The sequence below is a fragment of the Manis pentadactyla genome, chromosome 8, assembly GCF_030020395.1.
Source record: "Manis pentadactyla isolate mManPen7 chromosome 8, mManPen7.hap1, whole genome shotgun sequence".
NCBI classification, from domain to species: Eukaryota; Metazoa; Chordata; class Mammalia; order Pholidota; family Manidae; genus Manis; species Manis pentadactyla.
This window is the reverse complement of record NC_080026.1, coordinates 3,968,242-3,995,003: the sequence shown is the minus strand read 5'-3', so window position 1 is coordinate 3,995,003 and position 26,762 is coordinate 3,968,242. Positions and strand designations below refer to the sequence as shown.

At 41.3% G+C, this 26,762-nt stretch overlaps 1 protein-coding gene across 11 annotated transcripts in view; it reads left to right on the top strand.

Moving 5' to 3' along the window:
• Window positions 1–26,762, top strand: part of SAP130 (Sin3A associated protein 130) — a 73,790-nt gene that overhangs the window by 25,320 nt on the left and 21,708 nt on the right. For 8 of the 11 annotated variants that reach the window (XR_005024573.2, XM_036884194.2, XM_036884201.2 and 5 more), the window contains 6 exons: window positions 1,577–1,718; window positions 3,684–3,805; window positions 7,284–7,586; window positions 8,275–8,452; window positions 14,165–14,269; window positions 26,054–26,409. Coding sequence is in view for 10 of the 11 variants with exons in the window: in XM_036884194.2 (XP_036740089.1) it covers window positions 1,577–1,718; window positions 3,684–3,805; window positions 7,284–7,586; window positions 8,275–8,452; window positions 14,165–14,269; window positions 26,054–26,409 (1,206 nt within the window). In the remaining variant the exon portion in view is untranslated. The remainder of the gene's footprint in view (window positions 1–1,576; window positions 1,719–3,683; window positions 3,806–7,283; window positions 7,587–8,274; window positions 8,453–14,164; window positions 14,270–26,053; window positions 26,410–26,762) is intronic. The other 3 variants (XM_036884192.2, XM_036884196.2, XM_036884195.2) reach the window with 3 other exon arrangements.

Here is a 26,762-nt window from a genome sequence, read left to right as displayed (position 1 = left end):
AGCCACTGGTTTTTAATTTGGGGTGTAGGAAATACACTAAGATCTCCTAAACAGCTTTTTCCAAGTGACACTTGCTTCCTCCAGGTGAGATTAAATACTGAATTCAGCCACTGTTGCTAATGGAAATGTGTTGGGTCAGGGAAAAACCTAGTTAACCATAAGCATAGGTGTGTCACTAATGACTGCTCATCTCCATCAGAGTACCTCATTTTCCCTGAGCTCTGGCCCACTTGTGACAGGGGTCTCAGAATTATAGAAAGCAGAATCAGATGATCACAGCATTCAGAAAACAGATTATCTTTGGAGATAGCATTATGGCCAATTTACAGTTTTTGCATTGTATCTCTCCTTAAGTTTTATTTATGCATTTTTAGATAACTAAGAACGTACTTTTTCTAATTAGAAAAAAAATAAAGACATAAATTTGTGGGTGTGTGAATGGTTACCAACCACTGGTTAGCTAATTTGCAGATGAACCTATCGGAAGCATTATTTTCTTCCTTTTTTGAACACAGTGAAAAAACAAGGTTTAGTTGCTTTCCACTCAGCTCCCCCTCTTACTTAGTGATGGAAAATGTGTCATGCCAGCTTCTCTGCATTGGCCATTAAGTGCCATCATCAGAGGTTGAATTGGGCGTCCCAGCTGTCATCCTGCAGAAGTGCACCAGCTGTTCTCCTCAGGAAATACCTGAGAATCGCCGTGGGTTTATGTGCTTACCGCTGTGTTCACGGAGCTGCACTCCAGGCAATGTGGCGGCATCCTAGTCGCTCGTGTTTGTCCCTGGTGTGCCTGGGGTCTCTGCAGATGGAGGCTGTCCCTGTGTGTCTCTCTGATGTAGGTCTCAGCTCTTCTTTCCACATTCCCAGGCAGCTGGTTAATGGGTCTGTAAGAACAGTATGTCTCTCTTCACCTTTACCTTCTAAACAAAATTTGATTGCAAATTGTGGAGAAGAGCAAACTTTGAGCCTTAGATGAAATTGGAACCTCAGATTAAATTTGAAAACTGTGGTCATTGTGATTTTGCTTTAAAGTATGCAAAATCACAGGATATTCAAAGGACCTTAGAAATTTAGTGATTATCTAGAAAAGGCCTCATAGATGAGAAAACTGAGACCTGAAAATTAAAATGATCTAGTCATTACTAAATAGCTACATATTTTTAATTAGCCTATGGGACCTTGAAGTAGACTCACAAGTCTGCCATTTCTGAATTCAAAATTTTGTTGGTTTTTTTTTTTAAGTTTTCTCCTTTTAAAAAATAGGTCTCCATGAAGCCGGGTTGGGAGGAAAGGGCCTGGTTGCTGATATTTTTGCTCAAGTATTAACACTGAACTCTGCTTTGACAAATAACAGTAGGAATGTATCAGAGGATTTTGGATTGAAATAATTCAGTTGAACTTTATGTTTTCATCTTTCATGTTCTATTTTGATTAAAAGTAAAAACCCAGGCATCTTACTGCTGTTTGCCTTCTTAAGATTGTCGCTGGCCAGGAAGGTTTGGCATGCCATTAAAAGCAGCTGGGAAAAAAAAAAAAGCAGCTGAGCAGTAACGTAATTGAATTTCACTTTTTGTAGCTAAGGTGGTGCCTCAACAGATCACACACACTTCCCCTCGGATCCAGCCTGACTACCCTGCGGAGAGGGGTAGCCTGATCCCCATTTCAGGACACCGGGCCTCTCCAAATCCTGTGGCCATGGAAACCCGAAGTGACAATAGGTAGGGAGAATGTGCCGGTCACACTGCCCCATTTTATCATTAATTGTTTTGATTTTTCAATACAACAAAATGTCCCACAGATGTGGTATATATTGACTTACTTTCAAATTTTCCTCATTATTACATCAGAGAACTCATACTATTATTAGTTATGTCAGCATTAACTGCTTAGTTAAGGTGATGTTTGCCCTATTTTTTCACTGTAAAAGTGTACTTTCCTTCTTTGTAAACAACTAATTTGTGTGGAAATACTTCAAGACTAAATACCCTGTTCCCCAGTAAACTTTCATTCAAGAGTTTTAGCACCTATTGATGATTCTTGGCTGAATCAGTTGCTGTTTGGAAAATAGTGACTTTTTCTAACTATGATTTCTTCCATGTTTATCATTTGACAGTCTTATGTAAAGAAATTCTGTCCCCCATTTATTTATTTTGTTGCATATTTTAATTTTTTTTAAATCAGCATGGGCTCATGGATTTGTTGTTACTCATTATTATAGTCTATTACTGTCATCTGTTTTGATGCTCAAATTGTCTCCAGGTTAGTCCTTGGGAGCCCCTACAGGCTAGTCATTCTGTTTCCGCCACATCCCAGTCATTCGGGCCCCTCCTAGCTCCCACCACCCCCCAGCACTCCAAGCTGCTCCTGAACTTTCAGCCCTGGAATCTGCCATTTCTCCAAGGAGCCCTGGGTTTTTTCATCATCTAGAAACCCAGACCTAGGCATCAGCTCTGTTCATTGCTACTATTATCATTACTTCTAGGCCCTTTCAGCAGGCCTGGAGGTAGGAATACATTTAAAAACTCTTCAGTACACATGGACACTTACGGTTGAACCTCATTCTCTCCACCCTTTCACATCTGCCTCTCCCTCCTCGCACAGTGAGAACCTCCCACAGTGCACATGAAGTAATTTCAGAATTGGGTCATTTGAATCCTTGTTTGGTTACTATGGTATATAGGAATGCCTGTAGGTTTATTGTATCGATCTTGTGTCCAGCCACCTTGCTGAACACAACTATTAGCTTTAAAAGTGTGGAGTCTCTTGGATTTCCTATGCTGATGTTTATTTCAACTACAAATACGGACAGTTTTTTGAGGGATGAGGGAGTTTTTTCAATTTCATCTTGTATACGTACATTTTTCTTGTTGGCTAGAACTTCCAATACGATGTTGAACAGAATTCTCGTCTTATTCCTGACATAAAGGGAATTCTTCATAAATTTCCTTACAGATTTTGGTGGATACTATTTTCAGTTTGAGGAACAGTTTCTTTCCATTCCTGTTAGGCATTTATATCACGAATAATATTGAATGTTAGTAAATACTTTTTCTGTGTCTTTTGCAACATTTCAAATGATTGTTCCCTTTAATTCTTTAATATCTGAAACATGAATAGAAATTCTGTTATTGAATCATTCTTCTCTGGTAAACCTTATTTGATCATAATGTATTTAATTTTATATAGTACTTAATTCACTTTAATTTAGGAATGTTTTGTCAATGAGGAATCTTTTCTTATACTCTCCCTGTCCAATTTTGGTATTGGGCTATATATTAAGTTCAAAAAATAAGTTATAGCTCTTCATTTTCTGGTCCTTGAATCAGTTTGTGTAAGTTTGGAATTACTGCTTTTGTGTATGTTTGATAAAATTTGCTAGTAAAAGCAATCTGAGCTTAGAGTCTTTCAAGTGGAATTGAACAGGGAGGACCTGAGTTTTTGAGTCAGTTTTGGTAATTATTCTATGTACATTTTTATGTTTATTGATAGTTATTAGTACCCATTTATATTTTAAAATGTTATTGTCTCTAGGCGTGTATCCTTTGATCTGATTGTTTGGGATGCTATTTGGGAAGTGCTGGTATGACAGTTAAGAGGGTGAAGAGGATCTGGAGAGTAGGGGCATATGGAGGTACGGAAGAAAATAGACAATTTGGCTCATATTAGCTGTCTTCCATCTATAGACCATCTGTTCCTGTTCAGTTCCAGTACTTTTTGCCAACGTACCCACCTTCTGCGTACCCACTGGCCGCACACACGTACACTCCAATCACCAGCTCTGTGTCCACCATCCGACAGTATCCAGGTATGAACCCCACTATTAAGATGATGTAACATTTTTATTTTTGCCTGTAGAATCAATCAGTATTTCTAGTATGGATTTAATTACTCCAGCTTCTATTTTCAGATTCAGATAAATCTAAAATCTGAAGCTTTAAGGTTTCCAGTCACCATCTCTGTGATTTATAAAAAGGTTGTTTTTTTATTGGGATGATTTTACCCCACCCCAAGGAGAAGCATGTTAATTGCTGTTGCACCGTACAGTGGTAGTACCCTTAACATGAATGAAGCTGGGCTCTGCAGGTTTCTCTTGTCCTGTGGGGTAGTTGTGTTTTCGTTCTTAGTCCAGTTACGCTCAGCACTCACCATCCTGACCTGAAAATAGTGTTTTTTGCCAATCCAGGAAAGAACAATTCTTAAGCATCAAGGTTTGTGTAATCTTTTCCTGTGCGACACACAGACACATAAGAAAGCCAGGTTGTGCAGGTTGTGGGTGTTGCCCTTTCTCATTCAGTCCAGGACTGCAGGGGGCTGTTGAGCACTTGAAGGGGCGGAGACCTGCCACAAATGAAGAACTGAACTTTCCGTTGTGATTAATTAAAATTAGGGAAATTTCAAATACATGTATTCCAAATGTCTGATTTCATTGCACTTCACTTTGTTGCACCTCACAAACAGTGGCTTTTTTTTACAAATACAAAATGTGTACAAGTCTGTTGGCACCATTTTTCCAAGCACATTTGCTCACTCTATGTCTCTGTGGCATTTTAGTAAGTCTCAAGGTACTTTAAACTTCTTTATTATATTTGTTATGGTGATCTGTAATCAGCGATTATAACTTACTGAAAGCTCAGATGATGGTTAGGTATTTTTTAATTATGGTGCGTACGTTATTTTTTACATGAAATCCTGTTGCACACTTAGCAGACAACAGTAAAGGGTAAACATAACTTCTGTGAGCACTGGGAAGCCAAAGCATTCATTTGACTCACTTAACTGCAATATTGAGTCTGGAATCAAACTATCTCCCAGTCATGTTTGTGTGTTTAGAACAACAGCCATATGAAACTACTTTTTCAAAATTGTAGATTTTATAGAATTGAAATACCAATCAAATACTTTTGATAAAAACTTAATATCTGAATTGACATGTGCTTTAAGAGTAAAATATACCCTAAATTTTGAAGACATATTTTGGACGAAATGAAAGGTAATGTATTATTTCTCAGACATGTCACTCAGCATGACTGAAGGAAGGCCTTATTAACGAGCTTACGCTGTCCTGTTTTCAAGTGTTATGGAGTCTATGGCTCATTTTAAACGATTCAAAGCAGATGTTTTCAAATCAAGAACAGAATAGGACAATGTATATATAATAGGCTGTTACCTTGCCAAATATAAGGTTACTGTAATATATAGTTAATGGTAGGTTAGAATCTTGTTGGTCATTAGTTATTAAATATAGATGTGGATGTATAATTATTAATATATACACATACTTGATAAAGTTTTCAAGTGATTGATCCCTCACAAATTGTTCCTGAAATTTCATTTGTTTCATAGATGCTTTCCCATTTCATTCATTTGTGCATTTATTAATTCCACAAATACTTATTGAAACCCTTCTGTACTTGTACGTAAGGTCCTATGGTAGGGTCTGTTTTTAAAGTTGACTCCTAAACAGCTCTTACTTTCAGCAAGCTTAGAGTCTAGTATGGAGATCAGATGTGGAGAGAGACTACAGGAGAAAATGTTCTCAGTCCCAAAAGTGAGGCTGGAGCAAAGCCATGCTGCGCCTGAGGTCAGGGTCTTTTCTACTTGAGAGGCCAGGAGTGATTTCCCACAGGAAGTGACTTTTGGGAGGCATCTTTCGGAATGGATAGGGCAGAGCCATGGTGGGGCTGGAGAAAAGCACATTGTGGATAAAGTACCCTCAAAACGTGTGCTCGGACAGGGTGGTTTTGCTTTTGCCAGGAGCATAGTGTTAAGGATGCAGAGCATGGGGTAAGACTGGATCAAGAAGGCATGAACAGTGACGAGACTGCATGGTCCACACAGACAGATGTAGACCAAAAGCTGTTAATGAACAGAAGTAACACAGGTACACTCCTCAGGAGGAGACCACCCTGCTCTGGGGATTGGCTCTTTCATTCATTTACAATAAGCGAAGAATTACAATAGAGCTGTGACTATCAGTTTACATGTACTGCCTTTTCACTGTACTTTTTTCATTCTCATAATTATTTCCCCTTTTTTTTAACCTATGTGGTTTATAAAACCTTTTCCATAATGTTATTTCTTCTTTTTAATTGAGATATAATTAACATAGAATATTATATTAGTTTTAGTGATTCGGTATTTTGTACGTATTATGAAATGATCACAGTACGTCTGGTTAACATCTGTCACCATACATAGTTAAAAAAATTTTTCTTGTGATGAGAACTTTTAAAATCTACTCTTCTAGCAGCTTTCAGATGTACAAAGCAGTGTTTTTTACTATATTCCCCATGCTGTACAATACATTCCCATGACTTAATTTATTTTGTACCTGGAAGTTTGTACCTTTTGACCCCCTTCACCCACTTTACCCACCTCCCTCACCTCTGGCAACCACCATCTATTCTCTGTATAAACTCAGTTTGTTTTTACTCATCTTTAGAGTCCATGTATAAGTGATACCATATGGTATTTGTCTTTCTCTGTGTGACTTATTCCACTTAACATAATGCCCTCTTGGTTCATCCGTGTTGTAAATGGCAAGATGTCATTCTTTTTTATGACTGAGCAGTATTCCGTTACATATATGTACCACATCTCTATCCATTCATCTGTGGACACTTAAGTTGTTTACATAGCTTGGCCGTTATAAATAATGCTATGAACATAATGGGTGCATGTATCTTTATCTGCATTGTTTTGATGGCTGAAATGAGAAGTCTTTTGTGTTTTCTTTCTACAAATAATGAGAAATCCCTTATTTTTTGCTGTTCCTAGGGATGCTTTTGTTTTCAGTTTTATTGTTGTTGAGTTTGTTTTTGATACACACAGTAGACAACTGTTTGCCTTACAGGTAAAAGGAAACTTGCTTGTTCTTTCTTTTCAGTGGATATATGGGATTTTAAGTAATTAAGTACTATATTTCAGAATTGCCTGTCATAGTGGTTTTAACAACTAAAGCAAAGATTCTTGACCATGGAGCCATGTGTATGTCTCAGAAGTTTTATACTATTTAGCACAGTTTCCTGGTTTATTGTATTTAGTAAATGACTGCTTTTTTCTGGTTTTAATGCTTTTCTAGCAATCTGCAGAAAGATCATATCAAATGGGTGGGAAGTGAGGAGAAAAAAACTCTGGTGTATACAATTTTGTGTAGCACCTTTTTTTTTAACTGACTGTTTAGAACCTTGTACATTGGAAAAATTTTTTGCATTTTATTGTTTTTGTGGACTGTGTCTAATCAGAACTGAGACTCTTATAGTCATTTTTTGCATCATTTTTAGTTTCAGCTCAAGCTCCAAACTCTGCCATCACAGCTCAGACTGGTGTTGGGGTGGCATCTACAGTCCACCTGAACCCCATGCAGCTGATGACAGTAGATGCATCTCATGCTCGACACATCCAGGGGATCCAGCCAGCACCCATCAGCACACAGGGGATCCAGCCAGCCCCCATTGGGACCCCAGGAATACAGCCAGCACCAATCGGCACACAGGGAATTCACTCAGCAACCCCAATCAGCACACAGGGACTTCAGCCTGCCCCAGTGGGTACTCAGCAGCCTCAGCCGGAAGGAAAGACGTCAGGTAATCTTAATTTTTTGCGTGGGAGTTGATGTGGAGGAAGACACACTGGGTTTGCCCCTGGTTCTGCCACTTGCTGGCTTCGTGGTCTCGGGTAATTTTTCTGGGCTTCAGTTTATATTTGTAACATGAGTTGCTTAGAAGCTGCCCATTGGGGTCCTTACAGGCATTAGTGATCACATGTATGAATAGCCTGATGCACATCTCTGTGCGGTCAGAAGCCTTCTGTGATGGGCACATGGTTAAGGGAGCAGATTCACCTTACAGTGAGTTGTTCTCACTCCCTGTGAGAGTGGGCTCGCAACTGTGTGAAAGCTTTAAAATTAAGGCAGACTGGACTATGGATGTCATTGTGAGGGATTGAGAGATGGTGGTTTTACAGAAGCTGTAGAGCATTTCTTAAAGCCTACTATGAACCATACTATCATATCTCATTTGTTAGTAATGATGATTACAGAACCGAGAAAAATGGTTATTGATCGTGTGTCAGTAGCCTTAGTAGCCTCTCCCTCTTTGCCGTCTGCCTCTAGGTGGACAGACACTGTGCTCCCGCCCATTACCTTCTCGCACCACATAGTCACAGCACGAATGCTCTAATTCTGGCGGGCTGATGGTTCTTGCTGTCTCGTGACGTTGGAGTAACGTTCCTTTCTCCCCCTCCGTTGTTCCATCCCCCCTCCCCATCCTCCAGCAGTGGTGTTGGCAGACGGCGCCACCATTGTGGCCAACCCCATTAACAGTCCATTCAGTGCCGCTCCAGCAGCAACCACTGTGGTGCAGACCCACAGCCAGAGCGCGAGCGCCAGCGCGCCAGCCCCAGGCTCGTCCCCCCGTCCGAGCATCCTCCGGAAGAAACCCACCACAGATGGGTGAGTGGGCCCAGCAGTGCCAGGTGGCACCTCTCTTCTGGATCTGATTGGTGTAAACCCAGCCACTGCTGGTGCAAACTCTCTAATTTCTCGTCTTCTGGGGCACTTTAAATATCCTCCAGAGTATCTTGACTGCAGGGTGCTGGGTAGAGCCTTGCCAAGTGCAGACCACAGGATGCTGGGAATCTGTGAGTCAGTGGCATGTCTGTGTGTAAGCATCTGTTGCACACTGTGAGTTCTCTCCAGTTCTGGGAATTTAATCCTAGAACCCCTAAAGTGCTTGTACGGAACTCCTCAGGCTTATCTACGTAGGCATATAAACACATACTGTATATTTTTTCCTTATCATCCAGCATGAATTGTTCGGGGCAAGCAATTTGCTACACGTATTAAGGGACCTATCTAGTAGCAAATAGTGTCTGTGTTGCCTTGTAAGCTCTGAGGTGGAGGGTCATAGGCAGGAAAGTATGTGCTATGCTATGAAACATAAAAATTTAGGAGTGGGGGAGATGAGCAGTCACATTTTAAAGAGCAGAGTTTCTGTGGTTCCGCTGAGCTGATAAGCATCAACATCAGAAGATTGAAGCACAGCAAGAATGTAAATTGCTGGATCCATGCAGTATTTTCAGATGTGCAGATCTTTGCCCAGCCTGTCTTTTAAGGGTAAGTCAGTGAATGGCAAAGCAGCTTTATTAATGAAAGCACAAGGCAAAGCTTGTGGTTAAGATGGCAGATTGCACCTACAGTTTTAAATGTCCTTTCTCTCAAAACCATACCGAATTTGTCATAAAGATGCTTTTTAAAAAGACTTTAAGCACACATCTTACTACACTGATGGACAGTGACTTCAATGGGGTATGGAGAGGATTTGATAATATGGGTAAATGTAGTAACCACAATGCTTTTCATGTGAAACCTTTATAAAAGTGTATATCAGTGATACCTTAATAAAAAAGAAAAGTCTTTAAGCACACAAGATGGGGAGAATAGAAGCTACAACAGCAATAAAACTTTGAAGCTGGAAAGCAGATAGGCAGGGGTCACTCGCTTAGCTGTGAGAAAGCTGAATGTCAGGTCTGCAGAGGAGAACAGAGACCCAGCCTTGTTTAAATTGCTGAATCTTCAAAAGGACCAGCAACATGAAGAGCCAGGGGTGAAAGAAGGCTGGGCTGGAATCTGAAAAATGGGTAGAACCCTGCATCCCCTTCCTTACCCACACCGAGGGGTGCATGCCACTCCCCACCCCAGCAGGCACAGGGGGCAGGGGTACACTCTTCCTGGGCCACTGGGATCAGGTGGCACAATGAAGACCATGCATGTTCTACCAGAAACAGGTGGTGACCGGGCATGTGAGGAGTGCTGAGACCTGCAGCCCTTTCTCCCTTGTAGAGCCCTGGCAGTCGGGCTGCACTCTGGAGACAGAGTGAGAGGCAGACTCTCCTTTCCCTCTGGGGGTCCAGCCCGCCCCGGGGAAGATTCACTGATACTGACAAGAGGGGTTCCTGAGCGCAGGGATCAGATCGCCCTACGGTGAACCTCGAGGTCGACAAGCCCTTCCACGTGCTCAGGGCTTCCACCTGCTTCTCAGGGCCCCACTCCTACTCATGAGCACACAACCCGAGGATAAGCAGACGTCTAACAATGCAAGGTGGATAACACAGGAATCATCCTGAGGAGAAGCAGCTTGGAAGATCCGAAGCTAGGCAAGGAGAATACAGCTACAACCACACACAAAACCGGTGAACAAAGACAAAAACTCCGAATACTCCTGTCCAAGGGCAAAAGAAAAAACTGCAGCCCGTGAACGGGAAGGCAGTGCTATCCGGAGAACTAGTGTGTCCTGCAGTTAGAAACGTAATGGTAGGAATCGAAAACTCCGTGCTGAGTTGGAAGATCAAGTTGAGGGAATCTCTAAAGTAGAGCAAAGAGGCAAAAAGAAAGTAGAGAAAAGACAAAATGAAAGAACCAATTCACCCTCCAAGGAATAGGGTTTTGGCAAGAGAGATCAAAGAGGAGGAGGAACACTTAGAAATAACTCATAGAAAATTCCCAAACAGGAATGGCATGAGTTTCCTGATCTCAAGAACCGTGAAATGCTCAGCAAGTAAATGGTTTATTGCACTCATAGGGCACAAATAAACCAACAACACAACAGTGGAGACAGAAAGATGCACCCCCTTCTCCCACACCTCACACCCCTCAGGACCTTCCGCCACGCCCTCTGCAGGCCACCATCAAAATCCCGCACTGCTTTTTAACTGGAGCTTAGCTCTTCCTAAGAGCTTAGGAAGCTCTAAGCTCTTGCTTGGAGTCCTCATTCCCCTGCCCTCTCTCAGTGGCGGCTTTCTCCTCCAATGTACCTTCCCATAACAGCTGCCTGTCATTCTGTCTTTAATGCCAACAAAAACGATTTCCTAGCTTTCTAGCCCCTTGCTTGAATGCTTCCCCTCCCGCCGCCCACCCTCCACGGTGCGCACCCACAATCCCCAGCCCTCCTCAGCACAGAAGCTCAGGAAGGAGGAGGCCTGGACCTCTTTTTCTTCACTCCAGTGTCCCCCAGCCTGCCTTCCCTCTTCCCCCCTCCCTGGTGCAGTCCTCAAACCCAGCGACCCGCCCCTGGGAGCCTTCAGTCTGCTGATCCTACCACCGTCTCATGTTCTTCACTGCCTTTCCTAGCCTCTTTCTCTGTCCTCCTGATTCAGCTCTTGTGCCTGTCGCAGTCATTTCCTTGTATACAGCCTTGATTTCCTTCCCCCCTCTTCACTTTGTCAAAACCAGAGTTGAGTCAACTTTCTGCCTAATTTGTGCAGTGGATTGTGGCAGGGAAACAGCCGGGTACTCTCCTAGAGAAACATTTTCATCTGCTCTTCTCCTCTGTTCACTGTTAGCTTACAAACTGGCAGCCTACTTTTTTGAGAAAATGGGAAGTTAGCAAAAGAGAAGCTCCACAAACACTGCCCATCTCATCTCCCTGCCAGCCACATGTGCCCTGTGTGCTGCCTTCCCATCTGTTAGGCTGAAGTCAGCGTTCTCTCCAAGCCCCTGGCTTCAGCCATTCCTGCCTGTCCAGCTCTTCTCCCTCTTTCCTACTACTTCATCAGTTTTCCCTGCTAGTGCATCATTTACATAAAAAAAAAATCCTCCTGTTGACCACTTTGCTCCATTATCTACCCCATTTGTTGCTCCTGTTTGCAAAGAAAATAAAGGAGTTGTCTTCCTGGCCATTTCCAGTTCCTCCAATCTCTCAGCAGTTCCACCGAAGTGCAGAAGCTGCACGGATAATGTGTGAACGTAACGAATTAGCACGAAGCGAGCTCAATATATAGCCACTGGTAGGTCAAGAAACAGAACTCTACCAGCATTTCTCCCACAGTCACTAACCATTTTTTCTTTTGACCATGTATACTTCTGTTGCTTCTTTTTGAACTTAGGGAATCATGTATTACACATTTTTTTGTGTGAGTCTGTCTTCTTCCCTTGGTTTTGCGTTCATCCATGTTATTGTCAGTGATGGTCATTTTTCGTTGCTATAGAAAGAGTGCCATAGTGTAACTACCATAATTTATCTGTGGACATTGGGGTGGTTACCAGTTTGGGGCCATGTTTTCCTAAACACTGTGTGCATGACCTTTGCATACATGAAACCATTTCTGTTGTACCCAGAAGGGGTTGCTGGGGTGGGGGCTCTGCTTAGGTCCAGCTCTAGTAGATGAACTGCAGTCCTGCAGGTGCTTACCCCACCTTACACCCACCAGTGGGGACCACTGCGGTCACCCTTGCCAGCCCTCTTCTCAAGTTTGGATTTATGGTGTTTTATCCCATTTAGGTTCTTTGTTTTGATTTTTTGGTGTGGATAACGGAGTTGGTTTTTTTCCTTTATTTCTTCTTTTGATGGAAAAATTTAAACATAATAAAATCTTGAACATAAGAATGCATACTCATCATCCAACATCAATTATCAGCTTACTAGCTCATGGTCAGTTTTGTTTTATCTAAGTCCCTGCCCACCCCCTCTACTGTAATATTTTGAAGCAAATTCCAGACTACATGTCATTTCATTTGTATATGTTTCAGCATGTGTCTATCTCTAGTAAGAGATACTTACTAAAAAATATGTAATAACCCCTTAATGTCATCAAATGTCTAGTCTTGTGGTTCAAATGTGAAAAGTTTCTTGTTTTATTTTATATTACTTATTTGAATCAGCACTTTGATAAGATGACCACATTATGATTAGTTACGTCTCTTAAGATTCTTCTAATATATAGGTTTCCTCTCTTTCTTTTTTTCTCGCAGTTTATCTGTTGAAGAAACGTGTTTTTAAATCTCCATCCCTTTCTCTCCTTGGATACTGTCAATTATACAAATACAAAAAAAATTAATACAAAGCATCCCCATTGTATTTCTCTCCTTGGACTTTGTATTTTGTATAATACAGAGCAACCCCACTGTATTAGTTTCCTAGGGCTGCTATAACATCACAAATTTAGTGGCTTAAGACAACAGGAATTCATTCTCATAGTTCTGATGACTAGAAGTCTTTAACTAAGGTGTTGGCAGTGTCTGGATTAAGTCTGAATGCCCTTAGGGTGAATCCATTCCATGGCTCTCTCCTAGCTTCTAGTGGCTGATAGCAATATTTTGCATTTCTCACAGAAACATCACTCAGATCTGTGCTTCCGTGTCACACAGCCTTCCCTCTTTGTCTGTGTGTCTCAAATCTCCCTCTTCTTTCTCTTAGAAGGATACCAGTTACTGGATTTAGGGCCTTCCCTAAATCTAGAATTATTTTAAGAACGTTATCTCGTTTCATTCTCAACGGCCCTATTTTTTTTTTATTCACAGGTACCAGGACTTAGGCTGTGGCTGTATCATGAACACAGTTCAGTCCTCCACCCCTGCAGGGTCATCTGCTTGTCTTTCTCTCCTGCGTGTTTTCTCTAATGTTGTTACATAAATATAGAAGCTCGATTAGCGTTTTGTGTTTTTGGGGCAAGATTACTTCATAAGTTGGTGGTTTAGTCTTTTACCAAGAGAGGTGTTGTTGTCTTGTGGCCACCCTTTCTGAGATGTTAGCTTTGATGGTCTGCATCTGGACCCTGATTACTAGGCATTGCACAGTGGTATGTTCTGGTTCTAGCTGGTTTCTTTCCAACCCAGTTCTGTCCAGCATTTGCTCCCACCACTCTGCCAAACGAAAGCTGTCATACTTGCTCATGACTGCTTCACTGCTGAACCCAGGGGTTAATTCCTAGTCTGAGTGCACGTGGCCTCTGCTGAATGGCATACCTGATCGCTGACCACCTTGATCAACTTTTTCTTGCCTTCCAGGAACTTGCTCAGGTCAAAATAACTACATAAACCTAATAATGATCATAAGCACTTAATACTTAGTTACATTTTAATATTAAGTAGAAAGGAGATATGGCATGTTAGAAGCAGCAGCTAGAAGAGTGACAGCAATTGATTCCAGGAGAAAGGCAGGAGGTGAGGAAGGCTGAGGAGGGGACTGCTGTATTTTGTTAAAAAGCTTTTTAGTACTATTTGACTTTTTAGGTAATGTGCCTCTATTACTTTGATAAAACTGAAAAATCCATTAAAATACCTAGCCAACATAGTGCTTTTGTTTTGCCATAAATATGCATAGCGAATGTGTACTTTTTATCCTGGAATGCCTTCTGACTTGTTTTCTGGGTCTGTCTCATGTTGCAGAATGGCAGTTCGGAAAACCCTCATTCCCCCTCAGCCTCCTGAAGTAGCTGGTCCTCGAGTGGAGAGCTCTCTGCGGAGTACGTCCGGGTCTCCCAGGCCTGCAGGGTGAGCGGGTGAACGTTATCACTCTTGCTTCCAGCTGCATAGAATTGGGAGGAGGGAGCCTAAAGCGTGTGACAAACTTTACATAACCTGCCTGTGTGCATCTTCTCATGTCAACATTCTAGCTGTGTGACCTGGACACAGTTGTCAGCCTCTCTGATCCTCACTTATGAAATGGATATACTTATAACATCTACCTCATAGGATTTTTGTGTATTTAATTGAGAGAAATTTAAAGCGCTTAGAACAGAGCCTGCCTCACAGTGAAAATACAAAGTAAAAATCATTGTCCTGTTCTGTACCCACCTTGCCATCCCACTCCCCAGAATAATATTGATAGGTAACAACTTTGTTAAATATCTTTTTCTACATTAACATGTAGATGCATTGATAGATTATTAGAAACAGGATCTTGCTGATTAGATTGTTCTTCCTTGCATTTTTCCCCTATATCACTAATTGCTTACCATGTTAATATATTCAAGTCTACTTCCTAAAACTTCATTCAAGAAAAAAATTATGAATGCCTCGTATGTGCGCCAGGTATGGTCTTTGAACCTGGGAATATAGTGGTGACTAGAACAAAGTGTCCATTTTCCTTAAGCTTACATTGTAGTGAGTGTAGAGAAGTAATGAATACATGAGGAAAAGAAAGCCTGGGTCAAGGTGATGGGAGGAAGAGGCAAGGACGTCCTCCAGGCTTCCCTGGGCAGCGGCTGAATTGCTGAGGGATGAAGCCGTGCTCCCGGTCGGCAGGTCCGGCAGAGGAGGGGCGGGGCCCAAGGCCTCGGTGTAGGAGCACGCCGGGCATCATGCTGGGCGAGTGCAAGAGTATAGAAAACTGAAACTGAAAAGTGATCGTAGTGGGGGAAATTCGGAATATCTGTGATCTTTAAAAACGTTTGGGAAAATACAGAAAGCTGTCCTACCAGCGGTTATATAGGGAGATGAAAAAAATAGTACAACTAATATTTACCTAGTACACTGGGATTTAAACATTCAAAGCATTGAGAATCAGAGCGTTTTATTTCTTTCCAAAAACTAAGTGAGAGCAGTTGGAACAGTGATTGCCTTCTTCGCACTGTAAGACCTGTGACGCAGAGCAGGTCCTGTGCCCGGGGGAGGGCGGAACTCCTCCCAAGTTTGGATCCGCTTCAGACATTTATCCTTTGTCTTCTCAGTGTTGTAAATTATCTGTAAGAGTTCCTTTGATGTGAAATTTTTGGCCAGCATCCCTTCCAAGGACATTTCATCCTTTTCATCAAAACAGTCTTGCCTTTACTGTCCTTAGGGTCTGGGTGCACGTTTCACCGTAGCGCCTTTTCTGTGCCGGCAGCTTCACCAGCTAACTTTTCATCAAGTTCATGCTGACTTTTAAAACAAGCCAGCCCTTATTGCCAGTGAAAGGGCTTTTTTTTTCAATTCTCCTTGTAATTGCCATTTTCTTTCAATGGGGCAACCAACTTTAACAGTTTGGCCTGAATGATTAGGATTTTTTTTTAAACAGTCTTCAATCCAAAGTAGAAGTAAATAGTCCATTTCACCAGAGTGGCTTTCTGCGCCAACTAGTTCCAACTAAGCGGTGACACGGAGCGACTTTGCCATCTTTTTCATACTCACTGGACTTCCTGAGTAGGGCCCACACCATCTTCGAACAAGCTTCGGTCTCATCCTGCCTTTCTTTGCTATTGCCATTTCAGATCTTATGGTCACTTCCAACTTTACTTCCAGAATTATCTTGTTTTTCTGCATTTTCATCTTTGTTGGCCAGATCTCTTTTTGATCATCCATTTTTGAAAAATTTCACCTAGGTTTATCACTGGAAACAAGGAACAGCAGCAACTACATGCTTTGCTGCTTGCATAAAATGGTAGCAGATGCACAGTGACCAGTCACTGACATGCTCAAGAAGAAGTGATGTGATTTGTCATGGACCACGATGCGGGTCTGTTAGTTACATGGTGCTTGTGGACTGAAGAGCTAGCAGCAAAGTTTGCACTTTACATGATTACTCACAGTTAAAATACTGTAGTAACTGAAATTTGAACGATGTTGGTGAGGGACTGGCGTAATAGAGTTGCACATACATACGTGAAATTCACATATCAGTATTGTGCATAGTGAAAACTGACTGTTTATTAGGCATTCACAAGGAGCAGAAGGGAAACCAGCCTAGAACAAATTGGGGGTTATACAAGGCAGTATAAAGACCAGATTTTATAGGGTTTTGTGGGCCATTCAAAACCCTCTGGATTTTAGTCTGGTTGAAATGGAGAGCCATCAGAGGGCGAAGGCATAAGAGTGACATGATTTCACTTATTTTTTAAAGGACTACTCTGTGCTGCCTCCTGTGCTGAGAATAAACGGCAAGGAGACCAGTGTGGAAGCAGTGAGACCAAGTGAGAGAGAGAGAGAATCGTAGACCATCTTAATGGCTCGGGCCTGCTTGGAGGTCATACACGTCTCGGGAAGAGTTGAGACTCTGGATTTTTCTGATGGAGTGGAGAGAAAGGGGGGAATCAAGGATAGCAGTGAGGTTTGCCTGAGCAATGACCGATAAGGAATTAACCTTCTAAAAGGAGGCGCCTGTTAACCTCTAAAATGAAGGGGAAAGATTAATGGTTTGGTTTTAAACATTCTGCTTGAGATATCCAAGTGGTTAGATATACTGAGTGGAGAAATCAGGTGCATTGTTGGGTATAAAATTCTGAAGTTGATACAATTCCAGAACTGAAGATAGATTAAGGTGATCAGGATTTGGGAATTACAGACAAATATGGGTTCTTAAACACCATGGGAGTGGAAGAGATCCCACTGACAGTCTAGATGTGAGAAGTACATGGAACTTGCCCTAGGACATACTGTCTTTAGAAGTTGGGGAAATGAAAAGCCAGGAAAGGAGGCTGTATTCTCATACGGTGGATGCTCCCAGATGTGTAGCTGCAATGATCAGTCCTCCATTAACAAACACTGGAGTGATGTCCAGTTCTTACTGTAATAAACAATACTGCAGTAAATCTGCTCATTTACCACTGAGCCTCTTGGCAAACATTTCTCTGGGATATATTCCTGGAAATAGCATTGCTGGGTCAAAGTGACTGCAGTTTAAATTCTGATTTGCAGTCAGTATACCTGTTTACATCCTTGTGAAATATATGTCACATTTTCTCCACATTCTTGCCAACCCAAGATACTGAATTTTATTAATGTAATATTACTTCTATTGTTTAAAAGGCTGGGGTTTTTTTTCTTTAAACAAAATAGCATATGGAGTTACTTTTAAAGTGCTACAAAAATACATAATTCCTGAAGGTGAAGAGCACGGTGGAGTACACAAGTATATTCCTAGTGAGCACTAATGTGTGCAGAAAACTCGGGGGAGGAGGGGCTGTTTGTAGATGCTCCCCAGGATTTAGAATGGTTCAGGGAAGTTGTGGAGGTGGGGCCCTACACAGGCACCCAGACTTGCTTTATTTGCTGTAGGCACCTGAAAGAAGAAAGCGTTTGGATTGTGCAGAACAGCTAACGAAAGATCAGTGTCCCCACAGTCCCATGCCCATGTGAAAGGAGTCGAGGGAATAGCTGTCTTTGGGAATAACCCAGCTCATTCACTGATGAGTAATAAAAGGATCAATATGAAGATAAGTAAAATTAAAAAGTAGGAAAAGAGCAACAAAATATACTGATTTGTTCATTAAGAATGCTCACCAGAAAAACAGGGCAGATGAAGTTTGTAACAAAACATTTGACTGAATTTAAATTAATCAAATAACCACAACCCCTAAGAAAGAAAACACAAAGATGAAACGCAAAGACTCCCAAGATGAAATGACAAAACAAAAGAGACGACACATGAGTTGACAGAACTGAACAAAGATCTAGGAGAAACCATCACAGAGTGAAGGCAAAATTAATGCAGCAAAGTGTAGACATGGCAGGTAGAAATGAAAAAGTGAACAAAATTTCAAAAGAAACAAAGATAAAAACCATACAGAACATACTATGATACAAGCAAGATCAAATATGTACATGTCAACATCTCTGAAATCAATATATGATCTTAAATTGATGGCTTGTTAATATTCTACCATTGTTTTTAAAGTGGTACACAAAGTATTGGTGTATTGTGTGATTGTCAGCATCTTAGATTCAGTGAAATACAAAATAGAATGGTATTGTGTGGAGGTAGCCATCGTTAAGGGAGGTCCATTACATCTTTTGAAGGAAAATTAAGATGTTATAAAATAGAAAAAAGATTTAGAAAATAAAGTTGTCAAAATAAATTTAAAAATTTAATTGTAAAAGAAGTCATCTAATACTGTAAGGCTGTTATTAATGTTTGCTTAGGTTTTCTCTGCCAACCACTAATACATCTTCGCACTTCCCACCAAACCTGCAGAAATCCTCTGGGTACAGGCAGGCCTGTCAGATTTCAGTTGGTTCCATCTTTTCTCAGCATGATCCCTACTGGAAGCCCTGCTTCCACCTGCGCTCGTCTGCATCGGCTGCCCTCTGCACTTGATGCCCAGCCATTATTATCCCTGGTCCTTTTCCTCCATCGTGCTCTGAATTCCCTTCACCTCATCAGCAGGAGCCCATGTACTTCCTTTCTCTTGGTTTGCTCTCTTGATCAGTTAGAGCATCCCTTTCATCACAGACAAAGGTGTCAACTTTTGACACTTCATATATAGGAAAATGTCTTTATCCTGCTCTCACTCTTCATTCTCCCTTAGAGATTAGGTAAATCACACTGTCATCCTCAAGTCCACTGATTCTATTTCATCTTTATTACAGAGAACATTTAGTGAATTTATTTGTTCAGTAGTATTTTTTCTTTTCTGTAATTTCTATTTGGTTCTTCTTATAACTTTGATTTCTTCACTGAGATTTTTCTGTTTCCTCATTTGTTCAAGTGAATTTGAAATTGCTTATCAAAGCATTTTTATGATAGCTGCATTAAAGTCCTCATCAGGTATTTCCTACGTCATTGCTCTCTTATTCAAGTTGTGATTTTCCTGGCTCTTGATTAACAAGTGGTTTTCTGCTCGGTCCTGGACATTTCAGGTCTTAGGAAACTGGAATTTATTATAGCTCCTGATTTAGCAGTCCTCTCCAACCATCCCAGCTGGGGGAAGGAAAATGTTGTGTATTTCTGCCAGGTAGGAACTGATGTGCAGAGGCCTGCTGGGCCTCTTTTGACACCAGTAGTGGGGTGGGGGAGAGATAATTGAGGCACCTCATTGCAGCCTAGCAAGTGTGGAAATCTAGGTTCGCCACAGCCTTTGCCAGAGGGAATGGGGATGGGACCACAGTTATTTCCATGGCATTTCACTGGAGCCAAACAATTACTGTCTAAAAGTTTTCCATCTTGCAAATCTGCTTCTTGCTTGATTCTTTGAGCAGACTTGACTTGAGACTTCTTTTTCCTGTGTCCTTTGACATTTCTGGTTTGCCAGGTCTCCAGCAGCCAATCTGGGGCGCATGAGGCCAAAAGGAACTCACCAAGGTCATTCCTCAGGTCCGAAGACCCTAGCTGGTCTGTCTGCACCGTTCAGCAGTTTTCGTGTGTTTCACATATAACACCCAGGTTTTTAGCCATGTTTATCAGGAAGAGTAGGAAAAAGTATGGCTTTGTCATCTTCCCACTAACAGAGGTCCTGCCTGTACTCTTGAATCATACAGTGGCTGGGAGAATTTTAAGCTGGAAGTCTTTTCTTGGTGGTATCTTTGACTTTATCTTACAGCATTCTCTTTTTTTTTAAAGTTCTTCAAATGAAAATCTATAAATGTAGAGGAAAATAGAAAAAATAATATTCAACTAGATTTAACTTTTAATGTTTTGCCATGTAATGCTTTTTTGGTACAGTTAAATTACAGAATTTTACTTTTAAGTACTTCCTTTTGACAATTATGTGGCTAGCTGTGAGTTGCTTGGTTTTACCTACGTGGACTTCATTGAACTTTTGGATGTGTGGATTGATGTTTTTCATCAAGTTTTTGGAGTTGTTGGCCATATTTCTAAAGATATTCTTTCTGCCCCTCTCTCCTTTCCTTCCAGGACTCTCACTACACACGTTGGTTGCTCACTGCTGTCCCAAACTTTCTGAGGCCTTATTTTTCCTCCCATATTTTTTTCAGTTTCTCAGACTGGATAATCTCAATTGACATATCTTGCAAGATTATTGTTTGTTCTTATACCTGCTGAACTAAGCTTCTGAGTCCCTCTACTAATTTTTTTCCCATCAGCTTTTATCCTTTCCACCTCCAGAATTTTTTTTTTTAATAATTTCTTTCTCATTGTTATAATACTGTTGATTTGACTACAGACATTTTTAGAATGTCACCAGTTTTTATCTACATTTTTTTTCCTTTAGGGTATATTACTATGACATTTTACCACATGAACAGATTTACATAACCATTGTCATGACAGAATACAAAAATGTTTCATCACCACAAAGACGTTTCCTCCACCCCAATGCCATGCCACTTGGCTGTCCTCCATCACTATAATTTTTTCATTTTCAGTTTTATATAAGTGGAATTTCATAACTATTGCATATATATATTTCAGATACAATAACCTAAGGATACCCATTAGTGCTTTTGAGAGCCATACAAGTTGTAGCAGGTGACAATAATTTGTTGGGGCATGTGGTGCATCATTCGTACCAGAATTTGTTTATCCATTTGCTTATTGAAGTACATTGAGGTCGTTTTCTGGTTTGGGGCTATTGCAAATAAGGCTGCTGTGAACAGTGAGACACGGCTTTCTTTGTAGACACATTTTCATTTCTCTAGGATAAAAATCCCAAGACTTTTTTTTTTGTCGTCATTAATCTACAAGTACATGAAGAACATTGTGTTTACTAGGGTCCCCCCTTCACCAAATCCCCTCCACAAACCCCACTACAGTACTCTCCATCAGTGTAGTAAGATGCTGTAGAATCACTACTTGTCTTCTCTGTGTTGCGCAGCCCTCCCCGTGCCCCCCCCAAACATTATACATGCTAATAGTAAGGCCCCCTTTCTTTTTCCCCACCCTTATCCCTCCCTACCCACCCATCCTCCCCAGTCCCTTTCCCTTTGGTAACTGTTAGTCCATTCTTGGGTTCTGTGATTCTGCTGCTGTTTTGTTCCTTCAGTTTTTCCTTTGTTCTTATACTCCACATATGAGTGAAATCATTTGGTATTTGTCTTTCTCCGCTTGGCTTATTTCACTGAGCATAATACCCTCTAGCTCCATCCATGTTGTTGCAAATGGTAGGGTTTGTTTTCTTCTTATGGCTGAATAATATTCCATTGTGTATATTTACCACATCATCTTTATCCATTCATCTACTGATGGACACTTAGGTTGCTTCCATTTCTCGGCTTTTGTAAATAGTGGCTTTTGGATGTAGAGTTCTATAGATGTCTATTAGGTCCATCTGTTCTAGTGTGTTGTTCAGTGCCTCTGTGTCCTTACTTATTTTCTGTCCAGTGGATCTATCCTTTGGAGTGAGTGGCGTGCTGAAGTCTTCTAAAATGAATGCATTGCATTCTCTTTCCTTGTTTAGTTCTGTTAGTATTTGTTTCACATATGCAGGTGCTCCTGTGTTGGGTGCATATATATTTATAATGGTTATATCCTCTTGTTGGATGAGCCCTTTATCATTATGTAGTGTCCTTCTTTATCTTTTGTTACTTTCTTTGTTTTGAAGTCTATTTTGTCTGATATTAGTACTGCAACACCTGCTTTTTTCTCCCTGTTGTTTGCATGAAATATCTTTTTCCATCCCTTGGCTTTTAGTCTGGGCATGTCTTTGGGTTTGAGGTGAGTCTCTTGTAAGCAGCATATAGATGGGTCTTGCTTTTTTATCCGTTCTATTACTCTGTGTCTTTTGATTGGTGCATTCAGTCCATTTACGTTTAGGGTGATTATTGAAAGATATGTACTTATTGCCATTACAGGCTTTAGATTCGTGGTTACCAAAGGTTCAAGGTTATCTTCTTTAGTATCTTACTGTCTTTAACTCGCTTACTGAGCTATTTTAAACACTGTCTGATGATTCTTTATTTTTCTCCCTTCTTATTCCTCCTCCTCTGTTCTTTATATGTTGGTTGTTTTATTCTGTGCTCTTTTGTGTTTCCTTTAACTGCTTTTGTGGGTAGTTGATTTTATTTTTTGCCTTTAGTTAGTATTTGGTTGGTCTGCTTGCTTTGCTGTGATATTATTTTCTCTGGTGACATCTATTTAGTCTTAGGAGTGCTCCCATCTAGAGCAGTCCCTCTAAAATACCCTGTAGAGGTGGTTTGTGGGAGGCAAATTCCCTCAACTTTTGCTTGTCTGGGAATTGTTTAATCCCTCATATTTAAATGATAATCGTGCTGGATACAGTATCCTTGGTTCAAGGCCCTTCTGTTTCATTGTATTAAATATATCATGCTGTTCTCTTCTGGCCTGTAAGGTTTCTGTCAAGAAGTCTGATTATAGCCTGATGGGTTTTCCTTTGTAGGTGACCTTTTTCCTCTCTCTGGCTGCCTTTAAAACTCTGTCCTTGTCCTTGATCTTTGCCATTTTAATTATTATGTGTCTTGGTGTTGTCCTCCTTGGGTCCCTTCTGTTGGGAGTTCTGTGTGCTTCCGTGGTCTGTTCGATTATTTCCTCCCCCAGTTTGGGGAAGTTTTCAGCAATTATTTCTTCAAATACACTTTCTATCCCTTTTTATCTCTCTTCTTCTTCTGGTACCCCTATAATGTGGATATTGTTCCTTTTGGATTGGTCACACCGTTCTCTTAATATTGTTTCATTCCTGGAGATCCTTTTATCTCTCTCTATGTCAGCTTCTATGCGTTCCTGTTCTCTGTTCTATTCCATCAATGGCCTCTTGCATCTCATCCATTCTGCTTATAAATCCTTCCAGAGATTGTTTCATTTCTGTAATCTCCTTCTGGACATCATCCCTTAGCTCTTGCATATTTCTCTGCAGCTCCGTCAGCATGGTTATGAGCTTTATTTTTAATTCTTTTTCAGGGAGATTAGTTAGGTCTATCTCCTCAGGGTTTGCCTCTGTGATCTTGGTCTGTATCAAATTTTTCTGCCTTTTCATGGCGATAGAGGTATTTGTGGGGAGCTGGTGCATGTGTTGGCTAAGAGAAAGTCCCTTCTTGCTGGTTTGTGGCCTTCTTCTCCTGGGAGAACAGCAACCCCTAGCTGCTTGTGCTGGGTAGCTGCATGCAGACGGGGTTTCTAATTCTTGCCGGGCTGCTGTGGAGCTCCGCGGTTGCTGTGGGCATGGCCTGCCTCGGGCCGCTGCTCCAATATGGCGGAGCCGCATTGGAGGGGGAACAGGCAGGAGGCTGTTTATCACCGTGAGGGGCCTCTGAGATGCACTGCCGCCCAGGGGGTTAGGGCGCCCAGAGTTCCCTGGGATTCCCAGCTGCTGGGCTAGGTGTACCAGGACACTTCCGTCCAGCTGTGGGGTCCCTGTCCCTTTAAGACTTACAAAAAGCACTCGCTTTTCTTTGTCCCAGGGGTGTGGCTGCGGGGACCCACTCACAGGTCTTATTGTTCCGTTTCCCTAGTTTCCAACACCCCATGCACGCCCTGTGTCTGCACTCTGGCCCGGATGGCTGGGGCTGGGTGTTCAGCAGTCCTGGGCTCCCTCTCCCTCCCGCTCTGCCTCCTCTCCTCCCGCCAGGAGCTGGGGTGAGGGGCCTCGGGTCCCGCCGGGCCGGGGCTTGTATCTTACCCCCTTCGAGAGGCACTGGGTTCTTGCAGGTGTGGATGTGGTCTGGATGTTGTCCTGTGTCTTCTGGTCTCTCTTTTAGGAATAGTTGTTATTTGTTGTATTTTCAAAAATGTATATGGTTTTGGGAGGAGATTTCCGCTGCTCTACTCATGCCGCCATCTTGGTTCTTCAAAAACCCCAAGACTTTTATCTCAGCAGTTGCTGAGTTGCATGGTATGTATATTTGTAATTTTATAAGAAATTTCCAAACTGTTTTCCAGCATGGCTGTACCATTGTACATTCCCACCTGCAACATCTGAGACCCTTTTGTCCTGTAACCTTGCTAACTTCATTTACTAGTGTAGGAGTTTTTTTTGTACATCTAGTTGTTCCACATACCCCACACTTAGTATTAAAAAATTTTTTGAATCGTATTTTCCCCATTCTGATAGGTGTGTAGTGGTATATCATCAGGGCTTTAATCTGCTTGTCTCTGATGGCTCATGTGAGGTTGAACATCTTTTCATGTACTATTTGCCATCTGAATATTCTCTTTAGTGAGGTGTCTGTTCATTATTCATGTCTTTTGCCCATTTTCTAATGGGATTATATGTTTTCTTAGTTTTGAATTCACAGAGTTCTTTATATATTATGAATATAAGTCCTTTATCACATGTGTGTTTTGTTTTGTTTTTTACCAATTTTAAGTGTACATTCCAGTGGTATTAAACATATTCACACTGTTGTATAACCAATCTCCAGCTCTTTTTCATTTTACAAAACTGCAATTCTATACCCATTATTCAAGAACTCCCCGATTTCCCTCCCCCCAGCCCCTGGGAACCACTTTTTCTTCAGGGCGCTTAACTACTCTAGGTACTTCATATTCGTGGAATCACACAATACTGTCTTTGTGACTGGCTTATTTCATTTAGCATAGTTCTCAAGGTTCATCCTGTCAGATATGTGTTTCACAGATACTTTCTTTCAGTCTGTGCTTTGTCTTTTCAACCTCTTGATGAAGTCTTTATTTAGCAAAATGAGAGTTTTTAATTTTGAGAAAGTCCAAGTTATCAATTTTTTCTTTTATGGGTTGTGTTTTTGGTAACATGTTGACAAGAACTCTTCACCTAATCCTAGGTTTTCTTTTGTATTTTCTTGTAAAAAATTTAATAGTTTTACATTGTTCATTTAGATTTATAACCTCTCTTGAGTTCATTTTTGTATATGGTGTGGGGTTTAGGTCAGTGATGACCTGTGTTGACCTATGACAGATGTTTTTGCCTGTGGAAGTCCAGTTGTTCTTGGCCTTGAACTTGAAGAGTATTTTTTGTGTAGCTTCTGATACCCTGAATTCTCAGCAGTAGTAACATAAATTAGGTAAACCTTCATGGCTATTCAATAAAATATTTTGCTTAAAAATGTCTAAAAAGAATTTATAATGACGTGACTGAATCCTTTTTATGAAACTGAAAAATAGGATATAGATTTTTGAACACACTGTATTTGTAACTACCTTAGATACCTGGAGTATTCTGGTAAGATGTACTGAAAAGTTATGCATTGCTACCTGTGGGAAGAGGGCTGGGTGTGTGAAGTAAAGAGAAATTATTTTCACTTTGTATTCTTTTGGGTCTTTTGGATCTTTGCCATGTGCATGAGTTTCCTCTTTTATAAGAAATAGGTTTACAAGAAACTACATATGAAGTATGAGTACAATCGTGGGGGAAAAATTCCTGAGACAACATATGCATTATGGAATTCTGGGAGAAAAAATAATAAAAATTAGTTGTATTTCAGTGACATGACATTGAATGATGTCTTCAAATGTTTATTTTCCAAGTTAATTTTATTGCTGTTTTTAAAACTTCATGGTGATGGGCAAGGAGGATATATTTTTGAAACTTGAATTCCCTTTAAAGCTTACCTTAGAGTTCAGTTTGTAGAATCAAGAAATGGTTTCAGTTGTGCTACATGTTATACAGAAAGAATTGGGCAGATCCCCTCCTCTGAGATGCTAACAGGATAAGGCAGTTTTCTGTTTGCTGCATTTTCTTTACTTTTGTGTTTCAGTGCCAAACCTAAATCAGAAATCCACGTATCGGTGGCCACTCCAGTCACCGTGTCCATGGAGACGGCATCCAATCAGAGTAATGACCAGCCCACCATCGCAGTACCACCCGCAGCTCAGCAGCCTGCGCCGAGCATTCCAGCCGTGATGGCAGCTAGTCCACCCTCACAACCCGCAGCTGCCCTTTCAGCCGTTCCTGGGGCAGTGCCCGCCCCTCCGCCCGCCACTGCCATTGCCACCGCCCCCCCGCCCCCAGCGGCCGTGGGTGGCAGTCTCTCCTCCGTTTTGGGCCCTGCTGTCCCTGATATAAAAGTTAAAGAGGAAGTGGAACCGATGGACATCATGCGGCCGGTGTCTGGTGAGTCCAGTGGCCAAGTGTTCTCTGTTCCAGCTCTCCTGGCGCCCCGGCCCTGGACCTAGACACGGCAGCCAGGGAGCCTGACTCTGGGATGGCCGTTTTAAATGTGCACTTTATTAGTTTTTAGTAAATGGAAGACAGTATTAAGCTCCTTTTGAAAACCAAAACCATTTTTGCTGCCCTTTTAATTTATTTCTTACCAAAATCATGAAAAAGATTATTGCTTCCCCGAGAATATACTTAAATGTAGCTTCATTGTTGTATTCATTAAGAAAATACTCCCATGTGAAAGGGGTTACGATATGATTATAGCCAATTCCTGATCGTTTACAATTTATTCCTGACAATTTTTG